The sequence below is a fragment of the Phycodurus eques genome, chromosome 5 (genome assembly GCF_024500275.1).
Source record: "Phycodurus eques isolate BA_2022a chromosome 5, UOR_Pequ_1.1, whole genome shotgun sequence".
Taxonomy (NCBI): Eukaryota; Metazoa; Chordata; class Actinopteri; order Syngnathiformes; family Syngnathidae; genus Phycodurus; species Phycodurus eques.
Window position 1 is genome coordinate 23,266,981 of NC_084529.1, and position 20,566 is coordinate 23,287,546.

Genomic DNA, 20,566 nt, shown 5'->3' on the forward strand with positions numbered 1-20,566 from the left:
AAATCTAATGATACACAACCAAACAAAAATGTCACGAAAAGTACTGAATTAATAATGATCTCATCTCAATTTACTAAGAAATGGATTTAGTGTGAAATCTGGGCCTTTTTAATCTAACACTAACCTGATGTACTCGGAGAAAGCCATGATGTATTCCATTGTATCAATGGCAACAGGTGGATACAGATTTATTGTACCTTCTGTCATATAATGGAAGAGCATTTGATTGTTGTGCCTGTCACTATATGTCGCTAACATAGATACAGTACTTGAAGACTAGGTTTTCCATAGGTGTGATTGTGAGTGTGAATGTTTGACCTTGTTCATTCAAGTGTAAATTGCAAATCAGGATTCAATTGTGCTTTATTACACGTGTCGCATTGTGCACGGACCACCTTATCGCTGTAACAGAGGATATTGATATTGACACTCAGGGTCAGGTGATGAAATCAATGCAGGGTGGGCCTTCTTTTATATTGCTGCATTCAAAGCCTCAGATTTCAGAGCGCCGGGCACGCATGACACAGAGGATCAATGTTCCAATAAATACAAACCTCACCAGGGGGTCAGAGGTTGAAAGGTTGTGGGACTGAGGTGCAGTGACCCAAACTCAGTAGGAAATTCTTTCTCTAGAAAAGCCATTGTTTTGTGGAGAATGGCCCAAACCCCCCAGCTGTTTGGTAACTTGGCGTGCACGTCGAAAACTGCGGAAGAAGATCACTTTGTGTTTTATGACATTAAGATCTTCAGTCTCCGAGTGAGATGGGACATTTACAGAAAATAGCTGTGAAGAAAACGTCACCTTCAGCAAAACCTTTATTGACTGTACAGATAACGCTGTTGTGTAAAAGCTTAACTGCTATATGGTGAGACTGAATAAAACAAATGTAATTTAAAAAACAAAAATCATCCTTTTGCCTAGTTTAAATGTATTTTCTAATTAATAAATAGAAAAAAATGCAATTATATGAAATGCACTTTTAAATCTATATTGATAGATTTGTTTAAAGAATAAATAAAAACGATATTGTACTCTTAAATGAAACAACTTTTTAAAAACGGACTTGATATTTTTTTTAGAGCTATAGAATAAAACATTAAAATAACTCAATATTTAATTTTTTTTATTATAAACTACTAACAATTTAACTAGGTTAAATTTACGATGACTATTTATAGTAATATATATTTATTAGAAAATGTAAAAAAATGAAGAAAATACATTATTTTTACTAGACTTTACACTGATTCTATCGGCCTGATCGGTATCGGCCGATAATTATCATTTTATGCTGATCGGCTTTAATGTCATAATTCGCCGATCCGACCAATGACGTCATTGATCACAGTATATTTAAATCCAAAAGCTAGTTTATTTTTCGCCTTGTCACATGTCTTTTGACGTAGTACTGTAAATATCTGACGGCCAATAAAGTTATTTGAAAAAAAAAATGTCAGACTACTGCAATAAAATCTTATATTCCGATACCACCGCATCCCGTTATTTACGATCATTGGGCTTTATCTTGTCAACTCAAATGTGACCGGCTCGACTGTATTATAAGGACAAAATGGGGGAAAACGTGTGTTGGTGGTCACCGGTGCTCAGGACAGGAGAGGACGTTCGCTTAAGGATTGCTTGAGGTGTGTTCACGTACTTTTAATACGATTCGGCTCGCAAGCAGGCAACAAAACGTTATGTAGCCTAGCAGGCTAGTGCTAGCGCTAACGGTCGTACGTAAACATGCCACCGTTCTGTCAAATCATGCTCTAAAGCTTCGGTGTGGGTGAAGTAATCTAATTAAAAATATAGTCAGTTAATTACAATAAGTTAGCACCCATTATTTCTGTCATGTAATGTTGATTTTATCTGACTGATTAGAATACACGATCTGACTAGAGCAGTGATTTCCAACCTTTATGGAGCCAAGGAACATCTTTTACAATTGAAAAATCTCACGACACACCAACAAAAATGTCACAATAAGTGGATACGTTAATTACTGTATTTACTTCCTGCCATGGCGGCACGGTGGACGACTGGTTACAGCGTCTGCCTCGCAGTTCTGAGGACCGGGGTTCAAATCCCAGCCCCGCCTGTGTGGAGTTTGCATGTTCTCCCCGTGCCTGCGTGGGTTTTCTCCGGGCACTCCGGTTTCCTCCCACATCCCAAAATCATGCATGCTAGGTTAATTGACAACTCTAAATTGCGCGTAGGTGTGAATGTGAGTGAAAATGGTTGTTTGTTTATGTGTGCCCTGCGATTGGTTGGCAACCAGTTCAGGGTGTACCCCGCCTCCTGCCCGATGATAGCTGGGATAGGCTCCAGCACACCCTCGACCCTAGTGAGGAGAAGCAGCTCAGAAAATGGATGGATGGACTTCTTGCCATCTAATAGAAGAGCATTCATTTGTTGTCTGTCACTATGCCTCACTGGCATAAATAGATGAACAAAGATATATAATTTTTTGAGCAATTAAGTACTCGAGTATATACAGTAAATGAACAGGTCATTTAAATAGACACATTCCTCCATCTTGTGATCGGATCGGTTATCGTTTTTTTGAAACTTGCTGATCGGTGATTGGCCCCAAAAATCCTGATCATGTAAAGCATAATTGTTCCTTTATTTATATTAGAAAGAAGTCATGGTGTTGTGGTGCCTTCGCCTGACTGTGGTGCAGGCAGCGTGGTTCAGTTCCCACTCAGTGACGGTCTGAATGTGATTTCGAGAGGTTGTCAGTGTCAATATGTGCCTGGCGACTGACTGGCGACCAGTCCGCCTTTCACCTGAAGTAAACTGGGATAGGGTCTAGCACCACGTGACCCTGAACAGGATAAGTGGTATTGAGAATGGACGGATGGATTATATTTGAAATTGAAAGAGAATAAAAAGTGGAAACTACTTACTTTTTAATTTTATTTCATTTGAAATCTATATTTATTTTTTAGAACAAAAGAAATACAATATTACTCTTTACATTAATTTCCTTTATTAATAATTTGCATTTGTAACATAAAAATGTAATAACATCTACAATTATTCATAATTTAGAATTATAAAATAAAAAAAAATTCAACTCGTATTATAAAACTTTTTTTATATTTTATTAAATAGAATAACAAATGCAAACTACTCACAATATATATAAAAATCATAAAACTATTATTTTTAACGAGTTTCTGTTAGAATAAATAATAGAAATAAAAATTATTCACTATTTAATTGTACATAATTCACTCAAATATGTAACTTATTTTTTTAAGAGTGAAATAAATCTTCCATCTTTCTGTAGTGGCATCACAAACATTTAAATTGATTTCTCTTATTGAGGATAAGCGGTATGGAAAATGGATGGATGGATGATTAAATACCAATAAAAATTAGGCAAAAGTGAGTCAGCAGTTTTACATAATGAAATTCTTTATGTGGCAACATTCTCCCTTTCAACTGCGATCCTCCAGCATTCACCACAGATGCTTTTCCAGTGCTTGCATTGAACAATGTTACTGTACACTTAGATAATTTCTGTTTTTATTTTGTTTACTTTAATAAATACCCATAGGGTAATAGGTCCTCTGTAGCATTTGAGTGCATTATAAAAACACACAACCCAAGGTTAATGTACTAATTGTCTTACAAAACAGAACATCCGATAACCATAGAAAGCAAACGATACACCATGTTACATAGTTACAGAAAATACATAGTATATATATATAGAATTTATCACACAAAAGAAGCAACAAAATACACACGGTTTTTTAGCCTCTGGCGTGAATCCTAGAATGTCGCTTTCTATGTTGTTTTGGGCTCTTTTTTTGGTGAAGGTTAAGGCAGTGCTGCAGCACATCCACTTGACAGCTTAGCGTGGACCCCTCACATAATTTCAGGCATTACGGGCTAACTGGCAGAGGCGTACATTCCTGAAAACAAAGGCACAGCTTGGTGGCAGCGTTGTATGATTTTGCTGCGGGTTTTTTTTTTTTTTTGTTATTATTATTATTAATGATAATAATGTACAACGCCATGACAAAGTATTTGCTCTCTTCCTGATTTCTACAAAATGTATATTTATCACACTTAAATCTTTTGGATCATCAAACCTATTTTAATATCACACAGACAGCTGTAGCTAATAACAAAATGCAGTTTCGAAATCATGATTGAATTTATTAAGAGGAAAAAAAAAATCTTAACCTGGCTCTATGTGAAAAAGAGAAGAATGTGAGTATTGTATGGTGTTTGAAAGTGTTGCTGTCCATGTGTTTAAAGTAGCAGTCAATTGAATGTTTATAAATACCATAACATATATGCTAATTTCTGTTGTCATTTTGTTTCAAATGTTGGATGGACTTTGGTTCGATGAAATTACAGTATATGGTTTGGTTCAACGTTTGGGTGTTGAAATATACATTTAATTCTTGCTTTATGTGTCAGTTTTACAATAAACACACTGCTTCTTTTTGCTGCAAGCATGAGCGAAAACAGGTGCTAAGGAATACTTTAATACTTTGTGTGTTTTAATGTTGAAATGTGTTTAAAACTTGTGGGAGGGGTAAAAAAAAACTTTAAAATAAAAATAAAAATAATGCTCTCTTTATATCACACTAAAAAAATTGTGAAATATTAAAATTGGCTTAATGATCTGAAACATTTAGGTGTAATGAATAAATATACCCAAAAACCAAACAAAACAAAAAATCGGGAAGGGGGCAAATACTTTTTCAAGACACTGTACATAATTTCACAGATTTCTACCAATGGACGGACAAGCAGGAATTGTATAAAAGCCGCTGCACCAGTCCCACACATGATTGATATTTTGTCCTGTCAGTGTCCTCACACCTTGACTGACCGATGGATGCCCTTTACAGTTCAAAGTGTTCACAAAGGCTACTTGGCCCAGCCGGTGGCGGCGGCCTCCCCGTTGATGTAGGCGAAGCCGGGGAAATGCTGTGAATGCTCGTACTCCGAGTTCCTGCGAGGGACCAGAGGCGAGTAAACCTCCCCCGAAGCGGCGTAGCGGGACGAATGCATAGGCGGGCTACCGTAGCAGCCATTAACCGAGGACATATCTGGCCAGCGGGGGGTCACGGGTGCAGGGTGCAGTCGGGGAGTGCTGCTCATCAGACACGGATCCATGCGGGACATCTGACCGTTGAACTGGTACTGTGGGAGCAAGGAAGAGAGACATTATAATGAAGAGCTGTAACTCTACTTCAGTGGTGACTTGATTTAGTGCCCCAATTTAAGAGTACCGAACAACCTGACTCCAGCTCATGATGTCACTCTGTAGGTCACGTCCCTTCAAGGCACATAATCCAACACGCAAATACTAAAGTTTATTTTAGAGAACCCATTTATTTCTTCACATTCTATTGTTTTATGTTTTATTATGCTTTTATACAATAAAGGAGAAATTTTCATTAAAAACAAAAAAACGTGGTGCTTTTTCGGGGTCGAAACAGATTAATGGTATTTCAATTCGGGCAACATTGATTTGATATACGAGTACGTTGAGCTCCCTCCTGGAACAAATTACACGCGTAAGTCAAGGTGTCACTGTATATGCAAATATTATTTTATGCAAGTAACAGTGAAGTAGAAAAATAAGAAAATAATATGTATTTGGATTATGAAGGGGAAAAAACTCAAGGTGTCAAGAAATATGAATACAATTTTGTATAAGAAGAAAAAAAATCAACAATTTAGTTTATTAAATTTTGAGAATTAATTACATTAATTTAATGAATTTAAACATTAATATTTTTTAGAATTAATGTTGGACACAAATGTACATGAATAGAATTTATTTGGGTTCAATTAATCCATTACTTAAAAATAATAGCAAATTAGCAATAAGTATCTGAGGTAAGCTTACCTGAGCTTAAAACAGGGGAGAACCAGGCTCTGTTTATTTAGAAATAATAGCAATTTAGCAAACCGTAGCCTAGCCTACTTTAGCAGCCTACAACAGAGAAACGCTGAGATTCTTTAAAAATAATACCAACTTAGCAAAACAGCGCTTAGCCCTCTCTTGCTTGATTTAAAATGGGACAAAACCATACCCAGCTTCCTAAAAAAGAAGAACGAGAACCAGTACTAGATAGCCTAGCCAACTTAGCCAAGCCTAAAACATGAAGACACCAGGCTTAGTTCCTTTAAGAATAATATCAATTTAGCAAAACATAGTCTAGCCTAGTCTAAAACAGAATAAAATCAGGCTGTTCCTTTAAAAATAATAGTAACGTTGCAAAACATAGACCCGCCTAGCTTAGTCTGGCCTAAAGCTCAGTGCCTTAAAAGAATTAAAAGCAACTTTGCAAAACATACCCTAGCCTAGCCTAGCAAAACATAGTTTAGCTTAGCTTAGCTTAGCCTTAAACAGGAAGAAACCAGGCTTGGTTTCTTGTACTCTAGATTGATTAAAATGTAACATGTTATTTAGATGATAATTTTTGTGTTCAACATGTGTGACTGTTGCATTAATATGACGTAACTCTACATTTCAGATTTTGGTCCAGAAGTCATTTCCTGAGGTATAAAGTCAAATCAAGCAAATTTGTGAAATAAAACAGCAGTTGAAAATAGGGATTCTTCCTGTGTTGCTATGGGGACAGATGCCAAACAGCATAGATCGTATGAGTATGCTGACTACCACATTTCAGACTAGACAAAGTCCAACCTCTCCCAGGGACAAAGAAGCCACTTTGTGCCCGATTTAAGCCCAAAAGCGTCTTAATAAAGAGGAAGTACGTGTTCACGTTAACATATAAACACCACAGTCGGCTCCATTATGACCAGTCGCCGCACGGAAAAAAACAGTCAGAGCGGGGGAGTCAAAGGGCAGAGCGGGGGGCCTCCCAGCTGAAAAGAGAGCATTGAATAACAATATTTTAGTAATACATGCATGACGATAGAACATTGACAGCTGCTTCCGCTGTTTGGAGACCAGGATTGTGAGACTTTGAGGAAGGCCCTGCTGGAAAATTACAAAAAATTAGCCCCCCCATACCAGCTCCACCGATCGACACGAACTTGGCTGAACATGTCTATCATAACAGGATGCACAAAAAAAGTCTCTAGCACCCATACCAGAAATTGAACCAGGGAGTCATATGTGTTCAACGCTGCTTGCAGCTGTGATTTATTCTTTCGACAAATGAATCATCTTTTAATCTGAGCACCTGTGCAGATGAGCGGTGGTAGGCGGAGTAGTGGAGCGGTGCTGGGATAGCGGCGTCGTGGGCGAGGCCTGGGTACTGGCTCTGGATGGCATGAGGATGCTGGTTGGCGTAGGTGCCGTAGTTGTAGCTGCCGGTATATCTGAAAACGCAGGAATACATTTCCAACAGTTACAGAAATATGTACGAAAAAAAAAAAGGTCGGTGTAGAGAATTACTGTGTAGTGCCCTACATAGTGAGGCAACATTTTGTTGTGCTGTTCGAATGTGCAGTGAGTATAGGTTATAGCACCATCAAAATATCCCACAACGCAATTTATCCCCAGTGGGCTGATGGGCTGGCCTTGCCACAAGACGAAGAAGCAAATGAAACAGAAAGGGGGTGGGGGGACAGAGGTTGCGTACAGCTGCCCAGTCATCTGAGTAAGAAAAAAAAATTTCCGCGACTTGAAAGCAGACACACGTTGGGTTTCATCGTGGTCTCAAAACCAATCAGAGATAGTGAAGAACGGGGACCCTCCGTCTGATTGGCTGTGTACGTGTCTGTGTGGGCGTGCCTGTGTGTGAAATGCGAACTTTTCTGCCGGCGAGCCGGCAGCTGCAGTTACAGAAGATTGAGTGGCATAAATGGAATTAGTTCCAAAGCCTAACACCACCGCGACGATGTGGGAACATTTTGGATTCAAGCCAGATGAACGCAGCCATCCCGCTAACACCAACGAGCTGGTGTTCCTTGGGTCAACTAATCAGCTCCCTCCAGCCACTTGTGTCTTGTCCAGGTGTGCCTCGTTGTCTTGTGACTTTGTATTTAGTTCCTGCCGTCATTCAGTCTGTGTCAGTTCATTCAAGCCAAGCTTCCCTGTAGTCTGTAATGGTGAGTGTTTTGTTTCCCCATGTTTCTTTGAACATTGTTTTTTGGACTTTAATTTAGTGTTTGCTTCTATAACAGACTGTACTTTGTTTGCCTTTTTTTTTTGGAACAAAAGTACATCCTGCACCTCCCTGCATTTGGGTCCACTTTTTTCACCATCACTGCAAAACCCTAACAGAATGAAATGGACCCGGCAGAACCAGAGGTGTTACACAGTGCTATTTTCCACCGTGGTGAACTGCTTGGCCAGCACAGTCAGGCTGAAGAGTTAAAAGACACAATTCAGAACTTTTCATCTATCGGTATTATGGACGTCCTGGCGACACAGGTGGACAAATTTGTTTCCAGTTTGCCTTTATGTCCAACTCACACCCAGCTCCAGCGGCATAGTCTTTTTTTTGTTGTTGTTGAAAATAAGTCATTTTATTGTACATCCTACAATCCTGGCTGCCACCTGGCTTCCTTGCATTCCACTTTTCCACTTTTCCACCATCACAAAACCTTGACAGAATGTCTATTGATATTAAAATATGTGCCTCCAAAAGAACATCATTGTTTTTATGTGTTGGGGGGAAAAAAGCACTGTATTATATAAAAACATGATAAAAAGTATGCAATGAAATAAAATGGTTTTATCAAGTGTAATTAGTGTGTGTCTGGGTGTGAGTTGTGGCCTACAGCAGTTCCATGTGTGTGTTCTCATTTTGTATTTGTGTGTTTCACTGTTTAGGTTCTGTTTAATATACGGCTGAAAGTATATTGCAAACTTTAGGCCTTCTTGCCCACATGCGAGGGAATTCCATGACCATTTCCTTTAACTTCATTCAAACAGCACCATATCTCAAAGTCCCTTTTAACTAAAATTTTGGCTCACAACACCCCCCACCAAAAAAAAAAAAAAAAAAAAAAAGTCTTGTTTATCAAGGTGCCACTATATATTGAATAGGGAATGAGTGAATGTTTTCGAATATTCCGAAAATGTGTAATTACCCATGCTCCTCTCTGTGGGCGTAGACGGGCAGCCGATGGGCAGAGGAGGGTGGCGGTGATGTCGTGCCAGCGGCGCCGCTCCCGCTCCTCATGCAGGACAGCTGCTGGCCGGCGTCAGGTGCGGAACCTCCTGCTGTTGTCACTGTGTATGTAAGGGACCACGTATATGACTGAACGGCGCCTGCCAGACACATACACAGAGGTGGCAAAAGTACTCACACTCTGTACTTTCAGTAGAAGTACAGAAACTTGTGTTGAAAAAAAATTACTAGTAAAAGTCTGATTCAACTCCTTACTCCTCCTTTATTTAAGTAAAAGTAAAAAAGTACATACTGTGAAATGTATATAAGTACAAAAGTGTTTTATTTCCCTTCTGTTAATTATATACAATATCTGTTTTGATAACTTTGCACAATGAGGGGAAAAAAACATTTGGCTTCTCCCACCTGTGTTAGACGGGAACTCGGGCGACGTGTCGGCTGTAGGCGAGGCCGACGACACAGCGGCCGAGTGGACGGAGCGAGCTGGCGAGTAGGAGCCCGGGGACGGCGAGGAGGTGGCGGTTATTTCCGTCAGCGTGAACTCCTCATCTCGGTCTGTGGGAGGTGAGAAGAACATTGAAACTACAGTACTGACTGGGTACTGCACTGTGTTAATGGAATCTATTACAATTGTTATTCTACTGTAAGAAGAAAGCAAGATTAGGGCCACATTGAAAACAAAAATGTAAAAAAAATATGAAGGGAATAATAAATGAGAAAATTAAAAATGAGGTGTAAAATAGTTTCTTAAAGCATTTTACAATAAAATGAAGGGGTAAATTATAAAGGGAAGAAAATATCAAAAATATTGGAAAATAATTATTCAAAATATGAGTGGACAAATAATAAAAGTAAAATGAATAAAATGGGAAAGAAAAACTATAAAAACTTGGAGTGGTGATCAAAAATGAACAAATGTGTTTAAATAATATAAGTGTTTAAAGAGTAAGTATAAAATATAAAGATGTAGAAGAAAAATATAAGAAAAGTGTAAAACAAAATGTGGAAAATAAAATATGAGGGGAAAAATGTGAAGAACAAATATATAAAATATGGCAGGAAAAGTAAAGAAAAAAAGTAAAAGGAGAATGAAAATAGTAAAATAAAAACGACGACGGGAATAGCAGAGACAACAAGTATTTAAAAAATGAGGACAAAATAGAAAATAAAAAATATTTAATAATACGAGGGCAAAATATAGAAGACAAAATAAATAGGCGAAGAAACAAAAACATTTCGTAAAAGAAAAATATATAAAATAAAATCACAGAAGAAAAATGGTAAATATTTTTCTAAATATGAGGGGAAAATAGTAAAGAAAAACATTTAATATAAGACAATAGTAAACAAAAAATATTAGGGGAAGATAAAAAAGAAAAAAAGAGAATATGGGGCAAAAATAGCAAAATAAATAAATTAAAATAGAAGAAAAAAAGAAAAAAATATCTGACAAGAAAAATATGAGGGAAAATAGTGAAGAAAAAATAAGGTGGGAAATAAACAAAACATTTTATATACATATAAAAGAAAAAAAAGAAAATCTGAGGGAAAAAAATGAAAAAAATACATAAGAAAAGACCTTTTTAGAAATGAGGGAAAATAAGGGCAGCATGGTGGGGCAACTGGTTAGTACATCTGCCTAACAGTTCTGAGGACCTGGGTTCAAATCCAGCCTCGCCTGTGTGGAGTTTGCATGTTCTCCCCGTGCCTCCGTGGGTTTTTTCTGGGTACTGCGGTTTCCTCCCACATCCCAAAAACATGCATGCATGTTTGTCTATATATGCCCTGCGATTGGCTGTCGACTACTTAAGTGTGTACCCCGCCTCTCGCCCAGAGTCAGCTGGGATAGGCTCCAGCACGCCCGCGACCCTAGGGAGGATAAGCGGTATGGAAAACGGATGGATGGAGGGAAAATAGTCCAGAAAAAAAAAATAATAATAAATAAAATATGAGGGGGAAAAATAGTAAAGATAAAAACATTTAAAAATATGAGGAAATAGTGAAGGCCCCATAATACAAGACAATTACAAGAATAAAGTCCTATTTTTTCTTGATAAAATGTTTAGAAAAGAGTCAAAATCACCACACAAATTTAAATGTAAGTCTGAGACCAACAGTTGCGCTCGCTCTCTCTCTCTCTCTCTCTCTCTCTGTCTCGACCTACTATAAATTAGTCTAGTAATACATTATTCGATAATATTTGTCAAGAATGCATCCTCCTCAATCTCAAAAAACTTTCACTTGGACAAATTTTAACTATTCTCAAAATATTTCAGCTTTATTCTCGTAATTATGACGATTCTTGTGGCATTTTTCATCCAATGCAACTAATCCTCTTTTGTACAATGATGCAAGGCTGGTGATTATAAGTCCTTTTCCATTTGTGTATTTCATTGATTATCCCATTCAAAAAATAGCTGAAAGTGCATCGGTGACCGTGGCTCTCCTTGCCCACATGCAATGACATTAGAGTACCTTAATTGCTCCATTTTTCCACTTCACTCGAGCTGTAGCGAAACTCGCTTGTACCTCAACTTTTGGTTCGAGACACAAAGCAAAAATAATCGAAAAACGTTTAAGTTGGGACACCTGCAAGTCAAGGTACCACTTTATATAGGGACCATCTATGATATGTTGTGTCATAGTCGTCCTCACCTGTGCCACCCTCGCCCTTCATGGCCCTCATGAGGTCGTTGGCCCTCTCCTGGCAGTGCAGCGATTCCAGTAGGTACAGGACGTAGTCGTCAAACATGAGATGGATCAGGTGGAAGGAGCCTGTGCGATAAGTGTATGTTATTGCCACCACGGCAATGCAAAAACATCCCAAATGACATATGACATCATACCCTACCCACATTCAAAGAAAGCAACTCCTGGGCTGTGTTTGGAATCACTCCCTCTCCACTATGCACAGTGAACCCATGCTATATTGGGGTTCATCGTTCGCGCTTCTGCTACATTCAAAATTTACTTAACAAAATCAGTATATAAGGTTTGGGGGAGTAGGGAATGAGTGAACGATTTCGAGCACATGTTGATCCGGGCCAACGCCAGAAATAGGTCCCGCTGACCTCCGGCTGCCGGTGGGAGGAGGTGAGCCCCACAATTGTGTCATTGCGCGTGTGAGACTGCATGATAAACACTTGGTGACTGTTCATAGGAGTTGGGTGCAATCTGAGTTGTCATAAAATGGAAAAGACGGGCAAACACATGGGAGGAGACGGCAGGTGGGGGTGGGGGGGTTCGCTTTTGTTCATTAGCTGTTTGTGCACATAAAGCTGCTTTACAGAAACACGACAGCCAGCTGTGTTTTTGACATTCAAATGATGCCCAGGGAGTGAAAGGTCACTTTCCCAATTGATTTTACAGCACCTCAATTACTAAGGCCACTCCCACTTCACCTGCACACCAATTGGCTCAAAATGTATACGGCTACTTCCCTCATTACCAGTGGTGAAGGTAGCAAAGTACAAATACTTTGTGACTGTACATATTTAATTTCAGGTACTTGCACTTCTACTCTACTTCCTCCAATTTTTACTTACACACACAAAAAAAGTTATTTTAAAACGGTTTTAAAACCTGTTAAGTAAATTCTTATTTTTTTCTAAATTATTTTTGTATTTTTTTAAATTGAAAAATACCCTAATAATATACTGTATCTATTTGTTATTTACAAAAAAGTCTGAAATTTGTTGTATTGGATATTTATTTGTAAATGTTCTGTTTATTAAAGTTATTTTTGCATCTTTAAAACAATTTACATTTTAAATATATTACCATTCATCTGTTAGAACAAGGTCACATGCTAACCAAAACGCTGAATTTCACAAAGCTTGGAGGGGTTGGATGGCAGGGTGAATAACCTAATTAGTGGTCACTTTTGTTAACCCGTGGGCGAGACGGGGGTATTTTTCAGAAGAATCATTGTCTCACTGTGTCAGAACTGAGAATCGCCATGGCAACTCACAACCGCAGTTAAAAGCTGATTCAACTGCTTTGTCGTTTGATAATTATCTTTCTAAAATTACATCACTAGTGGACAGTGTCTCAGTAGATTTTTCAAGTATCTGTATTTTATTTGAGTATGCTATTTTTCTGATCACTTTTTACTTCTACTCCTTACTTAAAAAAAGAAGTTGACCTCTACTTTCATCAGAATCGTTTAAAATCGTTTAAACTTTTACGTAGTAGAGTGTGACTACTGTGTGACCTCTGCTATTGGATAAAGAGCAAAGGGTCAGCAGTAGTAACGGCAGCTCACCAAAGCTGGGGGCGCTGTGGAGCGTCATATCACGAATGACTCTAGTCCCGAAGCAGGACCACATCAACAAGAACTGTTGGGCCACCTTCTTCAGGCAGCCAGGCCTCTTCCCTGACACCTAGAAGGAGAAGGAGACCATTTCCATAAGAAAAGATGGGGGGAGGGTCAGGATGCCGACATTAACCCCTCGGCCTGTGTTTGGGGCTTAACCCTCCGGGACCAGAAAACATGTCAACAAGTCAACTATTTAATTTGCCCCCAGGGACACGCCTTTCTATTGAACCATTGTCTAGCCCGGCCAAGGCGTTGCCAGGGCGACCACATTTTACAAGGCCATATCGGGCTTATAATGGGCGCAAATGGGAAACTTGTAGACATCATTAACTGGGAGGATCGCTGTGTGGGTGAGAGACCAGTGAGCTCTGAGCCACAGGTGTCTTTTTTGCAGGCCGGGAGGTTTTGCAAATACTTTTTCTTTTGCATCGAGTGTAGAAAACATGATGCAAATAAAGCTGTTCAGTCGGGTTGGGGCAGCAAGCTGGGTTCAAGTGGTTAGCACTAGTGCTTCACTGCAAGAAAGTTTCAATGTCATCTGTTTTTTCAATGTTTGTCTACACTGCACTCAAATAGTCCATAATTGTCGGCATCGGGCGGAAACCTCGCATCTCTTGGCGTCGGGCAAAAACCTCGCATCTCCAAAACCATTAACATTGCATCATCAAAGAGAGCAAACCATTTTCAACACCTGAGACTGGTCAGTAACATACTAAAATAACATACCCAGTTGCCCACGTGGGGCTGACCAATTGCATCGATTTGAGAGAAAAAAATACGAAATTGACCAAATTTGGACATAGGAGCTTTCCGACGCCAGTGATATGTGATTGACAGGTGATGTTGCACCAGGGAGCGCCCTTTTCCACTGCACAAGAACGCACTGCTCAACTCAGTTCTACTCCATTTCAAAATACAGTGGGAGGAAAAACTATGTGAACAGTTTGGAATTTATTACATTTCTACATAAATTGTTCATAGAATGTGGTCTGATCACCTAAATCCCAAGAATAAATACCACACAAACAAACAATTACTGTATGTTTTATTTTCTTTGAAAATAACATTCACATGAAACTTACTGTAATGTCCTCTTATCTGTACTTTTCAGACATTTATTGAATGACGGCGAACAGTAAAACACAATGAGCACACTCATGCAGGAGCTGCTGTCAGCCACCGCTCACGCCAAGACACTCACATGCAGACTCGCCAGCGCCACCCCACCAGGCCCTGCCTCTTACAAAAATGTAAGCACAATATGTACAGCAAATGCTGTACGTATTGTGCTTACATTTTTTTGGCGTTAGTGTGTTCAAATATTTCAAAAAGTTTGTGTTTTGATACATTTAAATGTGTTTAAAGTGTATAGGAGGTGTAAACTATATAATTTATGTATTTTTATTTTTTTTACTATTTTTATACAGTCTCTCTGTATTGCAGATTTTTTGAACCTATTGCGGGTGGGTCTGGAGCATAACCCCCGTTTGTCACGGGTTCACTGTATACCAAACGGATGGCTGTTTTACCTTGACGACGCAGCGGTCCACCATGGAGTCGAGCCACTCGATGTAGGCCTCGATGGGCGACTGCTCCTCCAGGAGGCGATCAAACTCCTGGTACACTGAGACAAAGGGACATTTGGAGGTCTTTTGTGTTCTTTATGCTCTATTTATTATTTATTATTGATTAATTTAGCCTTCTTATGCTGTATTTTGCATGAATCGGTGGGCATTTTAAATTTCGTTATACATGTTACAATGACAATAAAGCTATTCTGTTGTGCATCGCCACCTTATTGGCTCGCCCGTTTAGTAGCAGACAGTCAGCGGGGACCTCCAAAAATGTACTTACAGTGCGTAATGAGCTGCCGGTGCTCCTCCTGCGAGTCTTCCATGGTGTACAGCGTCTGCTTGGTTATGCTGTTCAGGTCCACGTTCCTCCAGTCCTCCAGCATTTGGAAGGTGATGTCGGCGCTATTTATCACGGTGCGCGATGCCTGCGGACGGACACTATCGGTATCAGCACATATTCTTATCTGGGAGGCCGCATTTGCTCATAAGGACTTTATTTAAAAAACAAAAACTCTCAGTACGAACCTGACAGAGATGGTTTAGAGATGTTTGCCGCTTAAGGATTTGTGAGAATCTCCTGGACACTAGAAAAGATTACACGGGAATAAGTAAGGTGGATCGCAATATCTTTCCTTTTAAAAATAAATATTAAGAAACTCCATATTCAACAATTCATGATGTCATGTTCTTCCCGGTGGCAACAGCAGAAGTGCTCTCCAATATCGCCACTAGTAAACAAAGAGCACTTGAGAAACATGATGAATGGTTTGAATGTAGAATTTAGCTCTACCACCATAGTTTGAATGTGCGAAGTGTCACGCGAAAAGAAGACGCTACACAAGGTAAACTCCCTAACATTTCAACATGGGTCGATTCAAAAACAGACGTGGTAGAAATTCAGACATAGAGCAGTTAACGTGATTATTTAGGGACTGGCTAATTCATTCAGAAGATAGCAAAAAATGAAATCACTTAACCTTGATCATGGTCAATGTAACCTAAAGGGGAGCGGCAAGCCTAGCCTACCATTGCGTGTTTGTTGGTGACTAATGCTGTTTGACTTACAATCTGTTGGCCTATGGTAGATGGTCTGTTTTCATTATCTAACTAAAAAGGCTTTGAATCGATCGCAACTGAACTGTTCTAGTTTCTTCTGGACTGTTCAATCTCAGACAATGAAATGACCTGGATGAATGAGAATATTCACAGGCACACTAAAGGCTGTGATCGCTTGGGCTTGACTTTTCAGTTGCTCGGATTACTGGCACAGATGTGCTTCTTTTGACGGTGAAATGAATAGCATGATGTTGTTTACTCAGATAGGCATTCACTCAAACTACACTCGCTGCGATGTTGAAACCAATGCTCCAAAGAAGAAGTAACTACTTTTGCAATCAATCACCAGGCTCTCTTCTCTGTACAACGGTCTGCTCGCCCTAGCCTTTTCACACACAGGTGCTGCTGGTTCAATTTAAAATGTTCCGAAGGAAAGCAACAAAACCAAAACCTTTTGGGGTGTATCTGGACGTGCAAACCCCACCCCCACGAAAAGTTTACGTCATTGTTTTAGTTTCAGATCACCAACTATTTCTACAGTAGCCGACTGCATCTCTTCAGGAGGTCAGCAGTAGTCACTCACATTATGCAACCAGGAACTATCCTGGTGGCTATTGTTTCCAAATATTTTGAATTGGCCTATAAAGATGAGCTTTTGAAGCCACTTACACTCAAATTTGATGTTCCTCAGGTTCTCTGGGAGGTCGTGAAGGGCAATTTTGAGCCACTCTTCTAATTGTTTGGCAAATTTCCGGATCACCTGCGTCAAACTGTGTCAATGAAAGACAGGAAAAAAACAAAAAACAATTAATTCAAAAACATCAAAAATTTTCATTGAATTAATTCTGCACATGGGCAGCGTGGTGAACTAGTGGTTAGCAAGTCTGCGAAAACATCCGCCAAGCCCAGCAATCACTTAATATAACAATAATGGGAAAAAAATCTTGGAGCCACACTTTTATCCTGATTCTCATCAAAATTTAATTAGTTTTATAGCTTGGACCATGACCCAACCTCTACTCAATTTAAAGGTAATCCCTTCAGTTGGTTTTGCATAATCCCGCTAACTAATTTACAAAATACCACCAGACCTCCCCCGAGCCCAAACCACCCAAATTTGATCAGCACCAATTTTTGTCATTTGACTACTGTATCTCGCTCATTAGCACCTATTGTGTCCGAGTTAGGAACGTAACATAAACAGGGGTTCACGATATGCTGTGTGGCGACCAGTCCAGGGTTTCGGCCAGTTTGCTGGGATAGGCTCCAGTTCACCCGCAACCTCAAGCGCTATAGAAAATGGATGGATGCATCGGATGAGCTTTTGCGGGTGTACCTAATGTTGCGTCCAGTGGGTGAGTGCAGCAGCGGTCTCCTGCTCACCTGTCAGGCAGCGCTTGGAGGACGGTGGGCATGAGTACCCCGGAGATGGCCTTGTAGAGGATGGAGTCGCACACCCCGACGATGTTGACCACAGTGGACGAGCTGAGCACGGGCAGCATGTGTGGTGGCATGCCTTGCCAGAAGTGCAACAGGAAGCTTTGGACCTATACACACCCACAGAGAGATGTTTTGTGTTGTTTACGTGAGTAGCAGAGGTGGGAGTAAGCCACTTACTGTATGCGTAAGTAGTAAGTATGTATCAAGTCTTAACCTTCAGGTTTGAAGGAAGTCAATTCGAGTCCACACTAAGGGATCTATTTTCGGAGAAGGCACAACAAGCGTTGCAGCGCAAATGGTGATTTTTGTGGAAGCGCAAGGTTCTCTGGTGTGTTTGCCAATTTGGCATACCAACCTGCGCCAAGATAGGCGTACTGACGCATCGTGGGTGTGACTTTTGACATCTGCCTGGCACATGTGACAATTTGGTGACTGAAAGTTGATCTTTCGCCTGCTCAGACCATATCTAAATCTTAGTGAAACATAGACCGCTGGTCTAACACGATTTTGGTGAATTTGATCGAGGTGCAGGCAGATACGCGAGCTCCGCAGACATGTATCAGACATATTGCATTCATAAATACTGTATGTGAACAGCCTGCATTGAACCCTTTGAATCATGATACAAAGAAATCTATTTAAAGCATTATTATTATTTTTTTTATTAATATATTTTTTTATTCATCCCACATGCACGCAGCTATGGGGGGTGGGGGCTATAGATTAATGAGGTCCAGGTACATATTTAAGATCCCAGCTCATTCTGTATTTAATAAGGTTATACCGTTAACGTTCAATGTGCCAGTCATGCACGGATGTTTAAAGGGAATGAAAGAAGCTGCTTCGATTGGACAGGATTGAAATCTGCTGTGGTGATGCCAACACTAGCACAAACGTCCCAATTAATTGTCCATGAAATTACCAAAACCGGGTCTAGCCCTCCTCCTTGCAGAGTTACTGGATTAGCGCTCGTCACGAAAAATCATGTTCAATCGCTAATTACATTGTCATTGATTAAAATGGTCTAGACACGTCGCTGCCGCCAACCTTGCACAAAGTGTGCGCCCAAGCCTAACCCCCAATGAGACAAAAAGTCTTAAATATGTAACAAAAGCAAACGACTGTTATACATCATCTTTCATGAATCATGAATGATGCAATTAAATGATCGTTGCGCTGACTAAATGTGCAAGAGGCGAAAATGAATCTGCATGCAAACTTAAGTTTGTGGCTGGCGCTTCCTTCTGCACCAAAGCATTATGTCTATCCATTTTTAACAAAACAGGCTTACTCAAATGTATCGAACCTATTTTCACTGGTTATTGTCTACAAAACATCCAGACTTTCAATCTTGAGGTGACATAATGCCGTACAGTTACCGTGAAGTGCGGAAGATGCAGTTTTACAACACTTTTCAGACAGATCAAGTGTCTAAGAGAGTTAAGAGATTTGTTCTCAAGCAATTTTCAACACTTTAAATTGGTGAATAATGCGTACAAATAACAGATGATATGGGGAAAGACCAATTTGTAAGTATCAATTTGTCGAAAAATTCAAATTGACCATATTTGGACAGATGTGGTTTCTGCCCGACAGCTACAGTCTGTACTGTAAACAGGCAAGACTTGTCAATCATGAGTTTAAGTCAAAGTCAAAACTTTTGTAAGTTTTCCCAACTCCTAAAAATGGAGAGCAAAGTCTGAACAAGTCATCTGACTGGAGTCCCCCCACCTCTCAAAGTCAAAACAAAGCCTCACCTCGTCAAAGTTAGCCCGGATGACTGTGTCCAGTATCCTCTGGCAGTGTGTTCTGTACATCATGATGAAGGTTGACACCTGTGGGCGACAAGTGCAGTATTGATCGACCAGGGCGCAAGGAAATTTCGCGAGCAAAACAAGGAGATAAATCCTGCGCAAAGCATGGGAACGGACGAATTGGCGTTACAGCGTGGTAGCTATAAAGCAGGCTTTAGAGATCAGCAAAACATTTCAAATCACGGCCCCCCATGTGTGTAAAAAGGCGGACAGCTAGTGCTGGGCCTTTGTCCGCGCCAAGATCTTATTATCTCCCCCAAAAGATTAAGAGTTAGCGAGGAGCCAGTATATAAATCCTCCAGGTCTTTCTCCAGAGCTTGAGCCAAAGGCAGCGGGCGGGGGTCTATATCACTAAGGCCAAGTGGTGGCAAAAAGACTCACATTCTGTACTTGTAACTAAAAGTACCGATACTGTACAGATACTTACGTACATAAAAAAATATTCGGGTAAAAGTGGAAATACTGATTCAACTCACTTAAGTAAAAGTAAAAAACTACAGACTTTGAAATGCACTGCAGTACTCAAGTAAAGAGTAGAATGAATTTGTACTGTCAGTTATAGACAGTACCCGTACACAACAGAAAAGGAAAAAAAATCATGGCTGCACACAAATCGTGTTACTATTGCTTAGCTAACTGACTAACAAAAAATTTAAAATTAGCTAATGATACAGATTACAATATTTTCATTATTCACATCCCCACTATATTGCGTTTTGAACTATTGTGTTTTTTTTTCAAATTATTTTGTTTTTACATTTCACTTACTGTCAGTGATGGCAGCAACACGTTACTTTGTAAGAGATGACTCTAATATGACCGCTGTTTTGGCTCAGTAGTAATCTAAGTAATCAGATTACATTTACTTATTCAAGTCACTGAGCGTTACTGTTGTGGCTATGACGTGCTCGAAGTAAACAGACCTCATTTGACCTTGTAGAAGAAGAAGTTTTAATGGGCAACAACAACAGCTGGGCAAGCTCCCAAGTAAGTTACTATTGTATATACAGTAATAACATACGAGTTGTATGATACACAATCATAAAACCCTGACTGTGTGTTGTATGATACGACACACAGTCAGGGTTTCATGAAAGAAAAATGCTGGGAAGTGTGCGGCTGCACTGTCGCTACACTATTTTTGTCATTTTTGTCTTCGTAAAAAGTGTCAAGCAGTGTGCGTGGTTTGGCGACTGTCTTCATGACGGGCCGAGCAGTCGGCCAACGGTTTCAACGTTTGAAGCGCCGATGCAGGCTGTCGCAACGTCGCAGCT

The 20,566-nt window shown here is 39.8% G+C and overlaps 1 protein-coding gene across 1 annotated transcript in view; it reads right to left on the reverse strand.

The window, feature by feature from the left end:
- Positions 1 to 3,446: 3,446 nt before the first annotated feature.
- The window catches only part of rfx4 (regulatory factor X, 4), a 33,366-nt gene continuing 16,246 nt past the window's right edge, over positions 3,447 to 20,566 (reverse strand). The window contains exons 7-18 of the mRNA XM_061676721.1: positions 19,236 to 19,313; positions 17,422 to 17,585; positions 16,708 to 16,808; positions 15,508 to 15,566; positions 15,263 to 15,407; positions 14,938 to 15,032; positions 13,355 to 13,472; positions 11,746 to 11,865; positions 9,496 to 9,645; positions 9,050 to 9,230; positions 7,192 to 7,330; positions 3,447 to 5,173 (exon numbers count right to left, since the gene is read on the reverse strand). Coding sequence (XP_061532705.1) covers positions 4,898 to 5,173; positions 7,192 to 7,330; positions 9,050 to 9,230; positions 9,496 to 9,645; positions 11,746 to 11,865; positions 13,355 to 13,472; positions 14,938 to 15,032; positions 15,263 to 15,407; positions 15,508 to 15,566; positions 16,708 to 16,808; positions 17,422 to 17,585; positions 19,236 to 19,313 — 1,626 coding nt within the window. The 3' untranslated portion in view covers positions 3,447 to 4,897. The remainder of the gene's footprint in view (positions 5,174 to 7,191; positions 7,331 to 9,049; positions 9,231 to 9,495; positions 9,646 to 11,745; positions 11,866 to 13,354; positions 13,473 to 14,937; positions 15,033 to 15,262; positions 15,408 to 15,507; positions 15,567 to 16,707; positions 16,809 to 17,421; positions 17,586 to 19,235; positions 19,314 to 20,566) is intronic.